The sequence below is a fragment of the Chenopodium quinoa genome, unplaced genomic scaffold (assembly GCF_001683475.1).
Source record: "Chenopodium quinoa cultivar QQ74 unplaced genomic scaffold, ASM168347v1, whole genome shotgun sequence".
Taxonomy (NCBI): domain Eukaryota; kingdom Viridiplantae; phylum Streptophyta; class Magnoliopsida; order Caryophyllales; family Amaranthaceae; genus Chenopodium; species Chenopodium quinoa.
In genome coordinates this window covers 1,035,260-1,057,193 of record NW_018743920.1, presented here as the reverse complement: position 1 = coordinate 1,057,193, position 21,934 = coordinate 1,035,260, and the positions used below count along the sequence as shown (strand labels likewise).

The window sequence follows — 21,934 nt, the reverse complement described above, 5'->3', positions numbered from 1 at the left end:
AGATTTATTAAACAATACGGAGTAATATGATTCGGAAATTTCTTATTTCACCCCTTTGGTTAGCCTGTATGATTAGTGATTGATATGCAGCAGTTGGCAATGAAACATCTATCTATTAAATGTTCTTTGAAAGAAGATGGAATGATAGATTATTGGTGCTTAAGCATTATAATAGTAACAGACGAGAAGATTTAGTATCATCGGGTATGGACTCCAAGCCAATCAGCGAGCAATGAACCGTTTTGAGGAAAGAATTTGATCGGTAACTTATGCAGGAAACTTATGTTGGAAAGAATAACTCAGAGATAGAATACATAGATATCAACTAATTAAATTAAAAACCAATTGGCGGTTGGTGTAGTGGTGATTGGGGCTACACTTGTTAGGGAGGACCGCGTGTTCGATCCTCCGCAACAACATTTGGGAGAGGATTGGAATCTAATCACTCAGAACTGATCCTCGAATCTGAATTAGCTCAAAGGGTGAATCGGGTGAAACACCAAAAAAAACTAGTTTAATTAAAGAATTAGGAGGTAGTACCATATACGATCGTATCACTTGCGAAATGTGATGGTAAGTGTTGTTTACTTATATAAGCGACAGGGTAGCATCCAATATTCCGATTAGTCCTCAAACCTTAAGGCAACTCTCGTTTATTAAATAGGATACGTTCATCAACAAAAAAAAAACAAATTATTTTCTTCTTTTAATGAGGAATCTATCTTTTTTTTTTTTTTTCAAAAAAAAAAAAGCCAGGAATCTATCCTTTTTCAACGTCAATTTCATGAAGGTCTTTATCATAACATTATTGGATTCTTGTTCTTGTTCCAAAATGGATGGTTGTTCCTTTTCAGTTATCCCCAACGAATGAGGAATCAGTCTTTTGGTACTCAGGAGTCAGGATATATGTGCTGGCTTTGATTTTTCAGTTGATTTACCCTAATACAAGATTCCTAAATTCCCCATCACTTATTACTCGACATCACCCATTTCACCCCTCACATCCCCTCTAGTAATTCATGATTGACGTTTGCTAGTAATTCCGTTTAAATTGTATGATCACTTACGTAACACTTATTTCATATTATCTGACCGCTTAATTAACTTTTATTTATTTATGTGTGTCAATTATTGGCTATTTTTAATAGGTTGTTTTGATTGAAGGTTTTTATTGGCTTTTAAGTTGACTATTTGAACAAATAAGAAGTGTTTTGATAAACTCAACTATTAGCCTCTAGTTGTATGCCTATAAGGTTGTAACTATTCTAGTTTACATCCAGCGATGCCAAAATAGACGTAGCCTTTTCATTTTGGATTAAAAAATTCGCTTATCAACTAGTTGGAAAAAGTCAGTCACCAAATACTTTTTTAACTATTTGATCATGTAAAAAAGTGGATTGCTAAACATCGCCCGCAAATCTCCACATAAAGCCCACAAAATTAGAGTGAAATGACACTTTTGCCCTCAAAGTAAAAAACACAATTTCTTCTCTCTATTCTCTACTTCCACTTTCTCTCTCTAAAAAACTTTCCGAGCGATGTCGAGGCGGCCGGCAAGGAAGTGGCGGCACCGGCGGCGGGTGGACGGCGGTTTGCCGGCGAGAAGGTATTTTTTATTAATTTTGTTTTTAAAAAATAAAAAAAAAAAGTTTGGAGGCGGTGGCGGCGCCAAGGCCAGACGCCACCACCACGGCGGAGGCGCCTAGGCCAGACGCCGTGACGGTGGCGGCGGCGCCTAGCCCAGACGCCACCACCACGGCACCAGCGTCTGGGCTAGGCGCCGCCGCCACCGTCACGGCGTCTGGCCTAGGCGCCTCGTAATATATTTTTTTTTAATTTTTTTTTGTTTTTAAATTTGAAATTTTATTTTCGAAAATAATTTTTTTTTTCTTTTTTTTTAAATTTGTTTTTCTTTTTTTTTAATTTTAAATTTTATGTTTCTGATTTTTTTTTTTTTTTTATTTTGTTTTAAATTTTGTTGTTTTTTTTTTAAAAAATTTTATGTTCCTCTTTTTTTTTTTTAATTTTTAATTTTATGTTCTTGTTTAAAAAAAAGTTTAAAACAAAAAAAAAAAGAGAATTAAATTAAATTTTTTTTTTTAAAGCAACCCCTAGTGGCGCCTGGCCAGGACGCCGGAGCCACGGTGGGGGCGCCTGGCCAGGACGCCGCCGCCATGGTGGCGGCGTCCTGGCCAGGCGCCTCGGCCGTGGCTCCGGCGTCCTGGCCACGCGCCACTCCCATGGGTGAGGCTTCCCCACCAGGCGCCTATGCCACGGTGGCGGCGTCCTGGCTAGGCGCCACAACCACGGCATGGCCTTCTCGGCTAGGCGCCAGCCACCATTTCGTCCTTACGATACGTTACGAACTTCGTTTTCCGGCGACGATGGCGACTCTCCGGTGCATATCGCCGCCGACGACGTCTCTTCGGTGATCCACATTTTTTTAGTGCGAAAAATTTGTTTTCGGTTAAAATTATAAAAAGGGCAAATTTGTCAAAAAATTATAAAATGCGGGCTTTATGTAGTAATTTGTGGGCGATGTTTAACAAATCCCGTAAAAAAAGGAAAAAGATAATAATTAAACAATACACCCCCAATATTTATAAAAATTAAATAAATAAAATAAAATAAAAAAATAAAAAAAAAACCCTACACTCATTACTCAGCGACAAATCATCCAATGATCCATAACATATAATTAAGTTTTATAGTATTGTTTAACACATTGTTAATGTTAAGCATGCAATTGCTCCGATGGGCCATCTCCCCAATAATTCATCCACAACACAAAATGCTCCATTATTTTTGCTACCTTTATAAAATTGAATTTGTACAATTGTACTCGTGTCCTATCTTCATTGGTTCATATCATTAGGAACTTTTTGGATAAGTAGTGTAGTAGTTTCTTGAAGAGAAGTTTGGAGTTAGGCAGAAATGATATATTGCCCACCCTGTCTAATATAATGTCCTTAGATGAATGATATAACGAAGAGACTAGGCTCTAACATCCGCAATTAATAAGTTGGGTGTTTATATAAGCACTTGTGCCTTATACCACATGGTAGACCTTTTGTCTCCTTACCACTTCTAAGTGTTTTTGCTTCCTTTATTAACTTTCTTTCTTTTTCTTTTGTCCTTGAGCGCTAACGAGGGCGCGCAACTTAGAGCATTGATAAAGTCGTTTATAGGTATCAAACCTTTTCGCTTAATTTTTAGACAACAATAAATAAATCTCATTACGTGGAGCGTTGATAATAATATATATATCTATATGGATCATACCTCTTCGCTCAATTTTCGAACGACAATAACAAATTTTGGAATTTTTTACATTGATATAGGAGGAAGGGATTGAAATATAAACATTTTCCACTAAATTTTTTACTCTAATATCATGAATCTACGAGCAACTCCTCTTATTATGGGTAAGTAACTAGATGATCTTATAAGGTACATACCACAACAAACCCCTCCTAAGGTCTATAATGGTTGTTTTGAATTAATTATAAAATTATTATTGTGGTTGTTTAAAAGCACTTGAAGTTATGGTTTTGACTTTAATTTGTTCATAAAGCCTTGGTAATCTAATATGGTTACCATCAATTTTATTTGGATGATTTCGGATTCAATGTCATTTATGATTTTCATAGCTAATAACGGGACTCTTGAAAACTCTTAGAGGCAAATTGAAATTGAGGGAATTTATCATAATGTATTTACAATGTTTTAATAACATTGATATCAGATTGAAATAAGGTGTCATTTCAATTTTAAATTATATGATAAAGACTTCTATGTACAATTTCTACATGAGGAAATTTTATGATTCTCCACCCATTATTGCATGCATAAGCATTATTTTAAGAGTTTTTCATTTATTTTATATATTTAAGACATCTAATATGAATATGATATAGAATACCTCGTCTTTCTTTATTTTTCAGCAAACAAGGTAACATAAACCCCTTCTACATTAAGCAATAAGTTAGTAAGTAGCAATGATATTCCATAAGAAAACACATCTATAATAATTTTGAGTTATGATGTAGATATTCGTCTGTATGTTAGTATTATTGTTTTTATATTAACGTGATTATTATTGTTTTATTATTAACTTCTACATGCATCTATTATCTTAACATTATCTAATCAGTAATCATTTAATATGAATAATGGACCAAGTAGTATCAACTATCAAGGGGCATAAAATGTCATTATGTTGTGGTGTTCTACCTATAAACTTTACAACGGAATACATTTGTCACTAGCGAAGTACCCTAGATTGGAGGAATGCCATTTAAAGGTGGGGCAACATCTTCAATCTCTATCTCCTTTGAGCAACTCAAATAAGGCAACAAATGACAAATCTTATAGGGCTAAATCAAGCCAAAGTAAGAGGAGAATACTTGGTGGTAATGAGTGAAGTGGTATGCCAAAATTACTGCGTTCGTATATGCTAGTCATTCTCGTTCTCCTTTAATTATTCAATGTGGGACAATTAATTTCAACTTACATGTGAGTTATTCTTTTCACGCGTACTCATCCTTATATTGCTCCAATTATTTCTTCAAATCATTTTCATCCTACAACCTTCAAATTAATATATAGGTACGCGGTCCTCCTAGCTAAGAAATAATTAATTATAGGCATGATCATAGATTACTCTGATACCATGTAATTTTTTTTCATTGAATTAAACCAAACACATATAGGAGCTAGAGTTTGACTAAAAGAGGTGTTCAGGTTTTCATCTTAAAAGTAATCAACTAACTGCATATGTTTCACTTATATACACTTTAAGATATAAATTTAAACTACTAGCTATATCCTTCTTCTATAACATATAGTTTGCTTCAACGTTAACTATACCCGAGTGGCCGAGTGTATATAAAACTTTATTTACAAATGGCTTTTACTTCACTACATGTATATCCTCACCCGCAACACAACTCTAGCTAAGAAGGAGGAATCTAAAAAAGATGATGCCAATTTAAATGCAAGATACTATTAAATAGTGAGATCATAAATCTTAGGAAGACGACATCAAAAAGTAAGAGTAGATAAAGCAAAAATGCTACTATAAACTTTGTAAAAAAAAAAAATTAATTTAATAAAAGAAAATTCTTAGTACTACTCTATAATGTCCAAATAAGCTCAAAGTTAGTTGGAGTTAGGCAGAAACTATTACTAATAGTAAATGATTATATGAAAGACAGTGATTTAGTCATTTACGGTCCAAATCAGCAGGTACTTCCACCTCATTTTAGTGTCGGTATTCTCCATTTTTATGACTAGTTTGATGGAGAAAAAATCCAACTTTTGCTGGCTTCTTTCATAACTATTATTCCAACATTTTTGTTTGTGCACTCCCACTATTATAATTGTTGGAATTAGTTATTTCAACTTTGGATAACGTTGTTTCTAAATTAAAGCTAGGTTGAGTTCAACATACTTGGAATTTTTTTGTTTACCTACTGGATAAACTACCGTACCCATCACTAATAAAGAGTAGTGATAGTGGAGTCCAAGTCAACATAATTAATGATATTTTAATTTTGTATTAGTATTGGCCTGGGTAGTTTACCTGGTGGGTAGATGTAGCTTTGCCCTACTTAGTTATGTCAATTATAAATTTAAGAGTTTGCATTAACAAAGAAGAGTCGTAATTATGAATCCATATTAGTGTTCATATAACTAAACTACTTTTGATATTTTGATACAATAATAGAATAAAAAATTATCAAATTGAGATGCAAAGTAACTAAAGGTATTACATTGTAACTTAAATTCTAGAGGAACTCAATTAGTCCAACGATTATACGGAGTATTTGAATAAATTAGATGCTAAAGTTGATATTCTAAAAAGTAATATTTGATCTGGAAGATGAATCTCCTTACACTCCAAATTATGCTCCCTATGAATGAATTCTTAAATCTAGTAGAGGATAGTAGTTCTTGTGTAAGGCGATGTTGCTTTAATATCTACGTAGTACTTTGATTAGTTTGATATGTTTTCACAAATAAATTTTTTTTATAACTTTTGTTCATGTTAATAATATCATAGAATAAAAATTGAACTTTTTTGTTTTTATTCTTAACTTGGTTAATTTTAATATAGCAAAATGATGATGACTTAGGCTAATAGGCTCCCTTTCCTAAGAGTTTGTAGGTTAATACTTCTAAATTTACGTAAAACCGAAAATTGTGGAGATTAATATTATTAGGCATAAATTGAAAGGTTGGCTCAGTGAACTATACCGACCCCAGAAGAGAGGCGTCCCCTAGACGACCCTCAAGTTCAGTCGGACCATGATACCGAAAGTGAATTTGAAGTTGAAACTCATACAGCTCCAGACGGGACCCTAAGGGCCCGCCGTACCCGTCATACTGAAATAAGGGAACGGGAGTATCTTCAAACAGGAAGCGAGCCAGCAGGCGCACCGCTTGCTCGGCAACAGCCGACTGATGGGTCTGCTCCCATCACAAGGAACGAACTCATGACCTTCATGAGGGGATTCAAGGGAGAGATCCAAGAGTTGATCAACAAAAAACCGCCTGCTTCAGTCAAAGAGCAGGCGGCCAAAAAACCTTCCACTTCACTGAAGAGGAAGCCAGTTCAAGGGCGAGAGGCGACTCCCCATCCTAAATCTAAGAAGCGGGAGCCGTCTGCTCTTGATTTCACAAAACTCCGTTATCCTACGGGAAATAGGAAACCGGTTCGTCATATTCAGGCGGACGGGTCAAAGCAAACGTTCACAGATGCTCGGCACCTGCTAGAGCAGAAGAAGAGTGACCGATTATCAGAGTCGGCTTCTACTTCAAATTTTCAGGACAGTTTGCAAAATGCCTCGATGAGGCCAACTCAGTCGTACCATGAGAGTCAGTCAGGCGGCACCTCCCGTCAGTCTGGCTTTCATAGTGCGCAGGCGGTACCAAATTTACCATTTGTGCCGCAACAACAATATTTTATGCAGCCACCTCCATTTGGTGGACCTGCAGCAAAAAACGTCCAACCTATGGACTGGCAGCTACGGCTGCTTAGACTTGGTGAACAGCCGTCGGCCTTCTCCAAGGAAATTACTGAAGCCGCTCAGCCGGCCAAAGTAAAAAATGTTTTAGTAGGCGCCTATGATGGCACTACTAACCCGGAAGACCATCTGATGGCATTCACCAACCTGATGTACCTTCAAGGGTTGGATGATCCCACTTGGTGCAAGTGTTTCCCAGCAACTCTCAAGGGAATTGCACAGCAATGGTTCGGCAACCTGCCGACTGGTTGTGTAAACAGTTTCAGGACGCTTGCTTACTTATTTGCCTCCAACTTTGCAATGAACATCCCTGCGAAGAAAACGACCCTTGATTTGGGAACAATTCAGCAGGGTGAAAAGGAGGGGCTTCGTTCCTACATCAGGCGGTTCAACCTGATGAGAATACAGATTCAAGGGTTACCGGATGAGGTAGCTTATACTGACTTTTTTAGAGGTCTCAAAGACGGGTCTACCTTCAAATTTGATTTAGTTCGAAAAAGGGTGGCGACTCTTCAAGAGGCCTTGATTGAAGCAGAAGCCTATATACAGGCGACTGATCTGTGTACAATGAAACAGTCGGACGGGAAGAGGTTCGACAATAGAGAAGGACGACAGAAACAGTCGTCCAACAAAGATGAAAAAAGAAAAGGGGTCTGGGCGGCTGATTCCTCTAAACAGCCGGCCAAGAAGAAAAAGGAATTCAAACCATACTCCCCAAAGTATGTGTTTAACAAGGATAACCAGTTTATCCTAAAAGAAATAAAGGGACGGCTCTCAATTGAGAAACCGCTCCCCATGAAGGGTTCTGCGAGCAACCGGAACCAAGACAAAATCTGTGCTTATCATGATGACATTGGTCATCACACCAACGACTGCATTAGTCTCATGCGGTACCTAGACCGCTTGGCTGATCAAGGTGATCTTGACACTTATGTCAAGAAATCTACGGGGAATACTTCCTCAAAAAAGCAGTCGGCCAAAAAGAATCAACAGGCCGACAGTTCCGATACTGATGATGCAGTCGTCTACACCATTGCAGGCGGCTTCTCAGGAGGCGGCCCCACTATTAGGGGCAACAAAGATAATATAAGGCGGTTAGATGTAAATTCCGTTCACCAAGAACGACCGTCCAAATATACATTTCCTGAGATTGTCATCACTGAAGAGGATCTAGGAGGAATAAGGGGGCCGCATGACGACCCTCTCGTTATTGAATGTAAAGTGGCCAACCAGAGAGTTGGTCGAATCCTCATAGATACTGGGAGCTCTTCAGATCTCATCAGCAGCAAATGTCTGTCAAAACTGAAATATCAGACGGACTGCATACATCCGGCCTCCCACCCTTTAATAGGGTTTGGAGGAGGAGTCGTCCACCCACTGGGACGAGTTGATCTACCCGTCCGCCTGGGCGAAAAAGGGGAAGGACGACACATGGTAGTCCGATTCCTAGTTGTAGAGGAACTCTCTGCCTACAACATGATTCTGGGTCGCCCAACCCTGAATAGTGCCAAGGCTGTTATAATCCCGTCACTTATGCTGCTTAAGTTTGAAAGGGACAATGGAACAGTCGGCTCCCTAAGGGGAGATCAGAGGATGGCCCGAGAGTGCTATCTCTCGGATGTCAAACCCACTGCTAAGGCCACTGGGTCAAGTGGAGAAAAAACAGACCTTGACAATGTCAAGGAAAGTGCGCCTGTTCAAGAAACAGGCGACAGAAAAAGAAAGGCGTCCCAGACAGAGTCCGCCAGAAAGGCAAGGAAAATAGACGCCTGTTCTGATTCACAACTGATAGTCAGTACAATGGCGAATACGAAGCAACACATCCGGCCATGATCAAATATTTACAGGCGGTCCGACAAGCAGTCGGCTCCCTTGAGAATTTCCATCTGATCCAAGTACCGAGATCAGAAAACAACCAGGCAGATGCACTCTCGAAATTAGCATCATCCGCCTCCTCCGATACTCCTCGAACTGTGTTTTGGGAAGTAATGGAGAAGAGAAGCATCGAGGAAAATCCTATTGGAATTCTAGACAGAAGCTCAACCTGGATGGATTCAATCAGGGCATATCTGACAAACGGTACACTGCCGGATGATCCTCAACAGGCGGCATCACTGAAAAAACGAGCCTCCTGTTTTGAAATGATACAGGGGGAACTGCACAAGAGGGGGCACCTTCAACCCTTCTTAAAGTGTGTTACTCCTGAAAAGGGACGAGAGATACTAGATGATCTTCACTCTGGTTTCTGTGCTTCCCATATAGGTGGTAGGATGCTTGCTCAAAGGGCAAGGCGGCAGGGCTACTTTTGGCCTACTTTGGAAGCAGATGCAATGGAGATGGTGAAAAAATGTGACAAGTGCCAAAGGTTTGGCAAATTAATTCACCGTCCGGCTACTGACCTCACTACCATTCACAGCCCACTACCGTTTGCTAAGTGGGGCATGGACATTCTGGGTCCATATACGCCTGCTACAGGCGGCAGAAGGTATATACTTGTTGCCGTTGACTACTTCACTAAATGGGTAGAGGCGGAGGCTGTAAAGGGAATCAAGACGAAAGATGTAATTTCATTCATTTGGAAAAACGTCATCACTCGGTTCGGGGTTCCCATGTCTATGGTTTTTGATAATGGTCCCCAATTTGAGACGCCTGTTCTCAAAAGCTGGTTGGGAGACCAAGGAATTGGACATTACTTTGCATCTGTCGGCCGTCCACAAGCAAACGGCCAGATAGAAGCCTTTAATAAAATCATCTCAGACGATCTCAAGAAAAAAATTGAACGAGCAGGCGGCCTATGGGCAGATGAACTACCACATGTTCTTTGGGCCATTAGGACGACTGAAAAAGGGGCGACTGGAGAAACTCCATTCCTCCTAACTTATGGTGCAGAAGCTGTTCTTCCAATAGAACACTACGAGCCGACTCTTCGAGTAATGCTATATGACGAAGAGGCAAACTGGGAAGCTATGCGCCTGGCATTAGACTCACTTCCTGAAAAGAGGGGCAATGCTGTTTTGCGCCATGAAATCTACCGCCTGAGAATGACTAGATCATACAACAAAAAAGTGCACAGGCGTCCACTCAAAGTAGGGGACTTTGTACTTAGAAAAATGGAAGCAGTTGGTAGGGCTAACGAGTCTGGCAAACTAACTCCCAACTGGGAAGGACCCTACCGAATCTATGCGGAAGTCAGGGACGGTACCTACCGTCTGGAAACACCAGACGGACAACCGTTGCCTCGAACTTGGAATATAGATAACCTTAAGAAATATTTCTTTTGAATGATGTAAAGTAAAGAGCTACTTAATAAAGTTGGCACTTACTATTCAATTTTGTATTACGAGGGGCATGCCGTCTGTACCTTTACAGTCGGCTACTCTCCATTGAGTTTTTTCACTCTATCTTCAGAGGGGCATGCCGTCTGTACCTTTACAGTCGGCTACTCTCCATTGAGTTTTTTCACTCTATCTTCAGAGGGGCATGCCGTCTGTTCCTTTACAGTCGGCTACTCTCCACTGAGTTTTTTCACTCTATCATCAGAGGGGCATGCCGTCTGTACCTTTACAGTCGGCTACTCTCCATTGAGTATTTTACTCACAATACTTAGCTAAAAAGATTAGGGCCTGGCCGACCCTGTGCCTAACAGGCGGCTACCCTCCTTTGACTTAGCACCTACGTTCACCAAGAACTTACCAAGGCCACCGGCCGAATGATCAGACCAGGCGCCTAGTCAACTGATCTAACTTTTAAAAACTAATCCGACCTGTCCCAACATTATAGCAGGCGTCCGGCGGCATCCATTCGGATGAAATTCGTCGCAGAGAGCAGCTCCCTTTTGGGTGGAACATTGTTCTATAAACTAATTACACGGCACCTATACGACTGTCCCAAAGGGCAACCACGTAGCCGTTTTTGAGACAAGGATAACTCTATCACTAACCAAACCAGTGGTAGCAGTTGACATCTGAGTCAGATGACCGCCTGTATTACTTGGGATAAATGCAGGGGGTACCTATTGAGTTAATAGCCAACAAACGTTGGCGAATCAAGGGGTCTAGCCGGCCTACGCCGCCTGGTACCTCTACTTCTCAAACAAAAGTGACGGCGACTGAGTAACTCCAAAGTTAACTCATAGTCACTCCTTCAAATTTGGTATGGAACCTAAAAAGTTTGAGTCGTCCGCCTGTTTTATACAAACAAGGGCACTCGAACCCCTATTCCTACTGGATAACCTATTGAGTAAATAGCCAACAAACATTGGTGAATCAAGGGGTCTAGCCGGCCTACGCCGCCTGATACCTTTACTACTCAATCAAGATTGTGACGAAGACTAAGTAACTCCTATGTTAACTTAATAGTCACTCAAACTTAGTACTGAGCCTAAAAGGTACGAGTCGTCCACTTGTTTTTAATAAACAAAGGCTCTCAACCAATACTCTTGCTAGGTTAACAAATAACAAATTAGAGGCCAACATTGGCAATAAAGGGAAACAACCGGTACCCGCCGCTTGTTTTCCTACTTAAATTCCTTGGCTACTTGGTAATTCTATTTACTTGGTCAAATTGAATAAAGAGTTCGAATACCGATTGATTAAATGGCCGACTGATCATCTATCCTGGAAACAGACAACCAGTCGTCCAGGGGCATAGGCGGCATACTTACTATTTGTACCTGTCTTAACGTTCGGCCATACACAACAGTCTGTCTAGTGAGCAAATTTCAAATACTTAGACAAATTTGAACAAAAACAAAAAATTTGATTAAAATGAGCCGGCCATAAAAGACCAGCAGAATATTCAAAACCCCGGCCCCCTGGCCGGGTAATTACAAAGCAAACGGCACGCAGGCCGTGAAAAGAAAAAATATACTTAAAGCTTAAGAAGGGGGCAGTTCAGTATCAGCAGCAGCCGCCTGGTCAGCACTCTTCTTGCTGGACTCGGCCTTAGCTGCATCATCTTTTGATGCCTTACCCCCAAGTGGCACAAGCGCCACAACCGGCTCTTCCTCCTCCAACGCAACGTCCATCGCCTCTTCTTCAGCAGCCGCCAGGATCTGTTGATTATATATTTCCGAACACTGGCGGTACGTTCTTTCCCATGAGGCAAAGTCGGCACTGGGGAACAGTCGTTCCCAGGTCATGCGTTGGATTTGGGCGGAGTCTTCCACCATCTCCCGGACGAGCTCTTGTTTCTCTTGCTCGGCCTTGTCCGAGAGCTCTTGGGTAAGACTCTTCTCCTGGTTCACCAGGCGTTCTTTTACGTTAGCCAAAGATTTCTCCATGGCTTCGTAAGAGTGCATTTTCTGACGAAGGGGCTTCAGCTCGGCTTTAAGTTTGGTGACGGTCCCCTCCAGCTCGTCAACCTTCTTTTGGGCCGCCTCTAGCTGAGCCCGAACAGCGGCGGTCGCCTGCGCCTGATAATAAAGAAGATCAATGGTCAGTACTTCATTTTGGGCAATTTGAAACATTGCTTTATCACAGCTGGAGGCGGCCATAGCCTTTGCGGCCTTTACCTCTTTGTTTTTCCGATCAATCGGCTTGCGAAGGCTGTTGACTCGGAGCAGGGCCTAAGAACAAAGAAAAACAGGCGTCAGTTTCCAATCATAAGGGTTAACAGGCGTCCTGGAACTTCAAAAGGGTATACCTCAGCTAAGATCCCCGAAATTCCATCGAGGTCAAGGGTGCCGGCACCCTTGACCGCCTCCCTGTCAGAGGGAGGAACTACTTTAACCATTGACTTGGCTACCTCAACCAAGTCAAGTCCCTGGGGGCCGGCTGCGTTAAGCAAAAGGAAAAACAAGTTAGACCTAATCAAGAAGGAAGCAAGAGTGAGTTTTTACAAACAAGTGTCCATACATCTAGGCGGCCCCGCCTGGGTTTTTGAAGAAGTGGCCGGCTGCTTCTCAGCCGCCACTGTTTTCCTGGAAGACCCAGGAGAGCTTGCAACAGTCGTTCTCCGGGCCTTGGGGTCCGGCTGTTGCGAGGAAGAAGCCCTTGGAGTGCCAGACTGAAAACAAAAAGAGTTGGTATATGCATAATACAACTTAAAGGGGAAGAGTTTTCAAAGCTTACCAAGGGTGCCTCCTTGCTGGGGGAGTCGGCGTACGACTGCTTCATTAGCGAAACCCGCAGCATGGCCGCCGCAGTCTTAGATGCTGTTATTTTACTCATGGCGTCGGCTGAAAGAAATAAACAGCAAAGTTAGTAAAAATCCCAAGTAAACAAGGCGTGAGAAAACAGAGTATTCGTCAGGCCGGCTACCTCTAGAGCACCGACTGCCGAGGCCACAGGCGGCCAAGAAGTACTCATCATAGAGCCACTTGAAGCTCGGGACGCAGTGTAGGGGTACTTGCTCTCGTACCCCTGAAGTAGAGTTCACCCTAGTCTCTACTTTGAAGAGTCCTTTGTCTAGGATCTCTCTTTTAGCCTTTGGGGGAACAGGCGGCATGCTGCGGCCGCCTGCAAGAAGAGGCGGATCCCTGTTCCACTTGTTAAAACGTTTGTTCAGCTCCGTGTCTGAACTCTCGATAATAAGGAAGGTGTTCCGCCAATCCTTCCATTTGTTTGCCTTACCTCTCGTCATGAGGTAACCCCTGTGGCTTGTTAGTTGATACCAGCCGGTACCTCCCGACTTAGGGGTCCGGCTGAGATAGTTCATGTGGGCGAAAGCCTCAAAACTTGGCTCCACCCCGTTCAGTTCGCACCCGGCCACATAGCCGAGTACGTTTACCCAAGAGTTGGGGGCTAACTGCCATAACCCCAGATCATACCCATCTAAAATCCGCTGAACAGCCGGATGTAATGGGAAGCGCAGACCAGCTTTGATGGCCGCCACATAGCAGCCAAAACAGCCGTCACCATAGCTGGTACCAGCCGGCCAGACGACAGTATCTTCTGGATCCGGCACAAACAGTAAATACTCCGGGCCCATTTTGTGGTTAGCAATAAAGCTCGCCACGTTGTCTCGCATGGTTGCGATCCGGCCCCGGGGCACCCTGCAGTAGTAGGGGGTGTTTTCCTCTCTGTAAGAGGCGGACGGCTCTGCCCAATTATCCCCCTTCTCCACTGCATGGGAACTTCTCGCCTCTTGTAGGCGGTTATGTTTTTCTTCTGAGTCAGAAGAACTATGGTCAGAAGAGCTGGAATCGGACTCGTCCCCTGACGAGTCCGAAGAGGACGACTCCTCCCCTCTCCTAGAGGGGCCCGCCTCCTCTCCCTTAGAAGGAGCAGAAGGTAAATTGGACATGTCCACGGTTAGATGAGAAGGGAACACCTTGGTCCCTCTCTCAGAACTGTCAGCTTGACAGTCGCCTCGTTCCACATCTGGCGCCTGGTCAGATGTTTCGCTAAGGAGTACCCTTTGGGAGGAGCCGTCTGAGTTTGATATTCTAGCAGTCTTTTTTGTTCTGGCCATCACGTTCTGCATAGACACAGATTCAGTCGGACTTTGTATAAAGGGCAAAGATGGGTCCAGAAAAGGGCAGGCGGCACTCCTAGTCCTAGATTCAGCCGTCCCCGGTGACCGGCTGATCACTAACTTAGGGCGTGTCGTGTGCTTCCATGGTGCCATTTCAAAAAATAAAAAGAAAATTAAGAGTAAGAGAACTGAGTTACCTGAACGGATGACAGTTGATGAAGTCCTGAAAGTTCGGGTCAGTCGGCTTGTCAGAACAGGCGGTAGGCAGAAAAAGTCCGAAAATGTCAGAGCAAGTTCAGGGGTCCGAATGTTCTCGCAAAAATTCTCAAATGTGAAAATGACCGAAGTCAGCACTTCCTTTTATAGGCAAAATGAGAAGGCGAAGGGTCGCCTCCGAATTCAAATTTGGGCGGGAGAGTCTCCCGGCCGTCTGCAAGGTGACACCTGTAACGGGCCGTCGCCTGTCACCGTGCGACACCTGTCACAGGCGACACGTGACCAGTCGCGTGCCACCTGTGAGGGGCAAATGATTAGGGGATTTTTATCCACCAAGCGCCGTTTGACAAGTGGACCAACCAGGTTCCGCCACGCGTCCTCCACGGACCACTTAAGACACGCCACGTGTCCACCCATGCCAAATGGGACAACCGGCCATCAAGGCCCATTTCAGTCTAGAAGCCCGATCGGCCCTAGGTTTACCTTAAACCTAGAGAGTTGCACGCTTCCCAAGGCTATAAATACTCGATTAATCCTCATTAATCAAGGGACCGAATTTTTTACGGAACACACTAATAACCGGCTGATCTCGCTAGCAAAGCAGATTACCTACATTAAATACTCTCACCTAGAGAGACCTTATTACTTTAATTTCTGTATTAATTACTCCTTAATCAGGTACTAACTTGACCGTTGGAGGCGGAGCTCTCAGGAGTCTCCGTTATTTTGCAGGTACAGGCGTCCGGTTCCAGTCTCGGAATTGTAACTCTCCCGCAGGACATCAGAAAACCCCGAAACAGTTATCAATGCTACCGCTACATCTACTATTACTACTAACAAGTAACAACAACAAAATAGGTAAGTTTTTTTGAAGAAATAATAATAATGACATAAAAACAGGCAAGTGGTACATAAAACACTTATACAAGTAGATTGAAGATAGAAAGAGGACCACTGAATTTGCATCTCTTTCAATAATTGCTATTATCACCAGTTCACCACTACACACGGACCGATTGCTATTATCACCAGTTCACCACTACACGCGGACCGTGTGTCTTCAAAAAATAACTCTTCTTCTTATCTTATCATTACCAATTTTAGTATAATGACAATTTGACTTCTATGGAGCTATGCTCATTTTTGGCAATTTTTTCTATGACCTTCTCTATGTTTTTAAGAGCTAATTTTTTCCTCTCATCTAAGATTTGCTCATAATATTTCGCATTTATTGTCCTACACAAACTTTTATATCGTGTGGCCAACCATTATGAAGGTTATTTTGTTAGTGCTATAGGGGTTACTCACTTGGTCATGGGTTATTAAGTCGGTCAGGGGTTACTCGGTCGGTTAGGAGTTACTTGGTCGATCAGAAATTACTTGGTAGGTCAGGGGTTACTCGGTCGATTGGGGGTTACTTATCGGTTAGGGGTTACTTGGTGTGTGTCAGTTGGTCATACGGTGTGGTCAGCCGCACACAAAAGTTGCTGATTATCCTATTGATTTTCGGCAAATTGGAGGAGAAGATTAACATAAATAAATTATCCATGCATATTTTAATAGGAGTAGGTAGTATAGAGTATATACGGAGTTTTAATTCAGGCGTTTTAATGCATAGTTTTGGCAAATAGGAGGAGAAAATTAACATACTCTCTCAGTTTCAAAGTAATCACCTTTATTCAATTTTCATATACAAACCTTTATGTAGTCTGAAATGGATGGATAGTAAAACTTCACCTCATTTTTTGCATGACTTTTGTCCTTGCTAAAAAATAAGGGTTTATTTGGTAATCATAACATATTTATTTTCTTATTTTATTTTTTGGTGTTTAAAGATCCACAAGGACAGGTGATGAAAATTGATCAAGAGAAAAGTTCTAACCACCTGAACTATAAATGATTGATATTTTTATTTCCTTATTAAGATATAGTAATTTTATACTCCATCAAATATTTATTGCCATCCTTATAAGCTTTTTTTAATTTTTTTGGATGATCCTTTTAAGCTAAATTTGGTTTGATTTCCAAATTATTAATAATCAATGACTCACATATCAGATTTTATCACCTTACACAAATTGAATCAATTAATGAAATTAATACTCCGTACCATAGTATAGAGTATATACGGAGTAGAGTGGCACGATGAACTAAGTGGTAGGTGTGTATATAATTATTTGTGGGGTGTGAAGTCCTGTATTAATTTATTAATTTATACCATAGTATATTCTGATTTCTGCACAATATCAAAGTTGTTTTCTTAAATACCCAAAAGTCAAAACAGTTATAGAGTGAAACAAAAAATAGAATCACCTTTTTCCTATTATCAAATAAGAACACTATAATTTATTTATTTAGGAAAAATAAAAATCATCAAAAGGAGGTATTCAAAAGCTTAGAAAATTTAAACAATGAAAATAAAGTTTGGTGGTAACAGTTCCATTAAATACTTCTTTTTATGTCTTACATGAAATGTGGAATTGACACCTTTAGGCTTAAGTGGACCACAAACACTTGATACATGCTCTATTAGTGTCCATTGAATACATACACATTATACTTGAATCCTATCTTCCTATCTCACTTCTAGTTTTAGCCACTCAACAAAAATTTAATGATGTATCCTTCAAATTGTAACAAACATCCTTTAGTTGATGATTTACGGACTTGGGAGTAACATACTAACATGTAAGATTATGTTATAACCAACTTGAAAACTCGATTTAAATCTGTTTGAAAGATGGAGTAAAATGTAAGATTTATAACCTGTTCAAAAACTTTATTCAAACCTACGTGAAATATAGTGTCTTGTGCAAGATTGTACCTAATCCGATAACTCTATTCAAACTTGTCCTAAAAAAAATTAGAGTAATGTATAAGATTGTAACCAAATTGAAAACTCATTTCAAAGTCAAAAAGATATTTAGGTTGTCCAATTGTAAATAATCCTAAAAAAAGACTCAAAAACCAATTTATATCAAACACTATTAACTCAACCCGACCAGCTAATTTGTAAGGTCTATGTAACATAAGAGTTTACAATATGTAGTTAATTCTTTCATTTTCCTACACATAAAATAAAATTGCTTACTAAACTTTGTCTCTAATATTAGATTAAGAAAGCAAAAGTTAAAATAAATTCATATATGCAATAAATTTAAATACTCAAAAGAACCAATTTGGTATCTTCTTTAAGAATCTGGCAAAAAACCCTCAAGAATGCTTAAATGAGGTACACTTGTTTATAGATAGAACAAAAGGACAACTGTCAATATTCAATATTTAGCTACTTCAAAGGAAAAATACAAAGGAGTAAACCAAAACTGCCACATAAAACATAAATAGTGCTACCTTGTCAGAGATATTTAGTTTTTGTAGACATAATACTCTCTTATTTGTTTCTTTATTTTATTCACAGATTATATAGCTCATTGCTTAACCTAAGATTAAAAATAAAAACCCAAAAAACAAGAAAGAAATCCAAGAATTTACAAAGAAAAAAAAAAAAAAAAAAAAAAGGTGAAAAACCAAAGATTTTAGGAGAAGGTACAAAATTTACATACAAGTTGTTGAGTTTGGTATTGTTTTATGGTCTAATGATCAAGCAGTATGAGTGTGGGTGTGATTAAAAGCTCTGTTTAATCTATCAAGTATGCCACTAGCTTTTCTCTTGGCCCTTGAAGTCCCGTCTTGTGCAAGCTGTGACAATGTCCCATACACGCGCTCCTCTTCGCGCAACTCTCTCAACTTAGACCTATCATTCACGCATATTGTATAGAGGATGGCGATGCAATTCTCCCTGTTTCGAGCACAAGAGCTTTCCCTCATTATGCTTAGTAAACATGGGACTGCCCCGAGATCAGACAGCTCCTCCACGGCCCTTTGATGAGTTGATAGCATTGCTAGAATTGCCAACAACTCATCGATGAGTACCCCATTCTTGATCTTCTTGAAAATCACCTGAACTGCTCCTTCACGGACGACCATTGTCTTATTTTCTTTAATAATGCATAGGTTGAATATAGCCGAGGCAGCATCCTTCACTGCCATTGGATGTCCTTCGTCTAAAAGTTCTATCAAAGGTTTTAATGCACCAGATTTCCCGATTAGGACCTTGTTCGAGTCAAGGGCAGACAGTGTGAAGAGGGCCGCAGCTGCATTGCTCCTTGTTTCCGGTGTTCCACATTGTAATGCATCTACTAGTATTGTAATCACCATAGGTGACTCTGCAACAACCTTCTTGTTGCTATCATGGATCGATATGTTCAATAGAGTTGTAATCAAGTCCTCTTGGAGATCAGGGAGAGTCATCTCATTACTCCCTGATGAAAAGGATCCTCGCCTTTGTGTCAAGGGTTTTAACAACCGAGGTATAGCCTCAGTTGATTCACCAAAAAGTGCACGAAATGAGGGCATCCGCTTGGTAAGGAGTCGGAGTTCTTTGGCTGCTGCCTTTTGCTCCCCAATGGACTTGGACATTTTATCAAGCAAAGCAGAAAAATAGTCTCGATCAGCCTCAGTGGCTCCTTCCTCATTTACATACCCAACAGTTTCGGGATTCTCTATCCCCCGGCTTTCACACCATTGATTGATCATTTCCCTAACCAAAAAATTTGTTGTTAGGAGCGAGTGTGAGAGTACTTGTTGCGTAATTGGACATACCCTATGTCCTGCTTTCAGCCACTTCTGGATGAACGGTCTGTCATAAGTCTGATACATATCAAACAGAACACAATTAGCAACATAAAAAAAGCAATATTATCCAAATTCTTCAAATGATTGATAACAAAAGGGATTTATCTAAAACAACAGTATCATACTTAAAGATTAAGCACATTAAAGATAAGCAGTATCATTCTTACGTCACAAATAAAGTACATAGTCCAAACCGCGACAAAATTGTTAATTAACTAAAGTGGATTAGGCTAATTACATTATTATATCAAAAAGGATAATTAAAGCAAGAATTACAGGAGACCAGGTTAGAAGGATTCGTGCACTAGGGTTTCCAGGGTTCTTAATATTATTTTAAATCAAAGAGAATTAAATCAAGAATTATAGGGACCAGTTATTAGACATTCTCCTATCAGGATTTTAAACAAATGCTGGAATGAAAATATTGAAATTTTTTCGAGCTAGACTATTTGGTAGCTATGTAATTTCAAATGGTGTTCAATGAAGAACAGATTAGTCATTTAGCATTTTTTTTTTTTTGGGTGTCAAAAACAAACAAATGCACTTAGTCAAACACTCAAGCCTATCATTAATCACTAGTGTAAATACTCAATAATAACCAGATGCACATAATCAACCTATAATTAATCACTAGTGTGATAGTGTATGACAAGACAATGACCGAGGATTTGTGTACGACAAGTCACAAATTCGAATTCCCATCTCCATTTATAATTTGCAATGGCCTTATGGCTCATTTGCAATGCCCTTATGGCTTATGTGGACCCCAAAAAACAGTAAATACTTTGTATATAATACTTCGTGCCAGTGTCTTCGATGTCAACTAGATTAGTCGATCAAAGACCATTAATCAAATCTAGACTGCATTAATCATCGCCGACAACCAAAAAAAAGGAATCATTAGTGTCACTAGTCAAAATCTCTGAATCACCCACCTAAAAAGAAGGTTGAAACTCTTCTCCAAATGACAAAAATTGAAGAATTCATACGACTCAATAGTGCACAATTCATTGTATAAAGCCAGAATTAGATGCTTGGCATTGAAATAAAGCTAACCATTACTTTACTTCCGACAAGAATCAGAATTTTTTTTTTCTTCACCGATAATGACACTTATGAAGCAAAAACCCAAAAAGCAAGTAATTCAATTTTTTTTTTTAAATCAAAATCAAATTAATAATGTGATAACAATTATAAAATCAAGATTAATTGGCAAACAATAATGAAAATAAAAACATTACAATTATTAACCAACAAAATAATACTTTACTTTATATTTAATTACGAAATTAAGCAATAATGATTATATATACTCAATTAATCAGTCAAAAAGAAATTAAATCAAACTAAATTAAATTAAAAAAAAATAACCTGGCCAGTAGAGATGATAACAGGATCTCGCATGAGTTGTTTAGAGAGAGGACAACGAAACTCAGAAGGACAAGAAGAGAAAGACCCATCATGTAAACGCAAAGACGACGTCGTTTTCTTCAATTTAGCCTCTTTTAAAGCAGAAAGAACATCTTTTGCTTTATCAATGGCGTCAACAACAGATGAAGAAGACGAATTACTTGAATTTGAAACACAATAATCATCATTACTATCATTATAATTAAGATGATTAATGTGATCTTCTTCTTCTAATATAGTTTTAACTAATAATCTAAGCTCTTTTTTCAACTCATTTACCCTAATTGTATCTCCCTCTGAAACTACCCCTGTTTTTGCCATCCAAAATTAAATTTCGCTTTTTTTAAAAAAAAAAAAAATTGAAACCCAGATCGAATCTCACACCCAATTGAATTGGGTGTTCATCAAAATTTAATCTTGGTGAGTAATTTTGTAGAATTTATAAAAATTAAAATTCAACTATACAAGAAAACAATTGTTTTTTTTTTTTTGGGGGGGGGGAGAAAAAAGAGAGAGTGTAGTGAGTTAAGGAATGGGGGCACGAGGAAAGGCAGAGTGAAGAAGGTGGGAATAATAAATAGTAAAAAGAAAAAGAAAAAAGGAAAATTAAATAATTCCTACAAAAAAAAAGGAAAATTAAATAAAAAAATTAAAAATATTATTTGGAGGAGAGAGAAAGAAAAATGGGACCCAAAAGCTCCACAATGCACGCCACCAAGGAATCCACAGGAGAGACCAGCTGGCTTTAACGCGGAGGAGATAGAGAGTGAGTGAGTCGACTCGTCTCCTACACTCTCTCACTTAAGATGATGACATCACTCTCTCTTGTTTTCTCTCTCTTGTGGACTTTGAAGAAGATAGTGAGGTTTTTTGGATCTACTTGAATGAATGAATTCCAAATGTTGTACTTAAGAATGAGTTTTATGAGAGTTTTCACCTAGATTTAGGGATTTTATTTAGGGTTTGATACAGATACTGGTCCTTTATTTCCTTTCATGTTTAAAATTACAAAATGTAATTTATTATTCGATCCTTGTTTGACTGGCTACTTGAATATCTAACTTAATCTGTTCGTCTTCCTTTATTTTCTTTCACATTTAAAATTACAAAATCTAATTAATGATTCGATCCTTGTTTGACAAACTACTTAAATATCTAACTTAATCTGT

The 21,934-nt window shown here is 39.7% G+C and overlaps 1 protein-coding gene across 1 annotated transcript; it reads right to left on the bottom strand.

Moving 5' to 3' along the window:
• Positions 1-17,865: 17,865 nt before the first annotated feature.
• Positions 17,866-21,606, bottom strand: LOC110687814 (U-box domain-containing protein 9-like). Its single transcript, XM_021864458.1, has 2 exons — positions 20,727-21,606; positions 17,866-19,370 (listed from the first exon to the last, which is right to left on the bottom strand). The coding sequence occupies exons 1-2, from the start codon at positions 21,084-21,086 to the stop codon at positions 18,261-18,263; spliced, it is 1,470 nt and encodes a 489-aa protein (XP_021720150.1). The 5' UTR covers positions 21,087-21,606; the 3' UTR covers positions 17,866-18,260.
• Positions 21,607-21,934: the final 328 nt, after the last annotated feature.

Excerpts from the sequence above, each read along its gene's own strand:
- LOC110687814 (XM_021864458.1), bottom strand. The coding sequence starts at position 21,086 with ATGGCAAAAACAGGGGTAGTTTCAGAGGGAGATACAATTAGGGTAAAT. Across the intron at positions 19,371-20,726 it reads TTATCATCTCTACTGGCCAG|ACTTATGACAGACCGTTCAT; the intron begins GTTATTTTTTTT and ends GATATGTATCAG.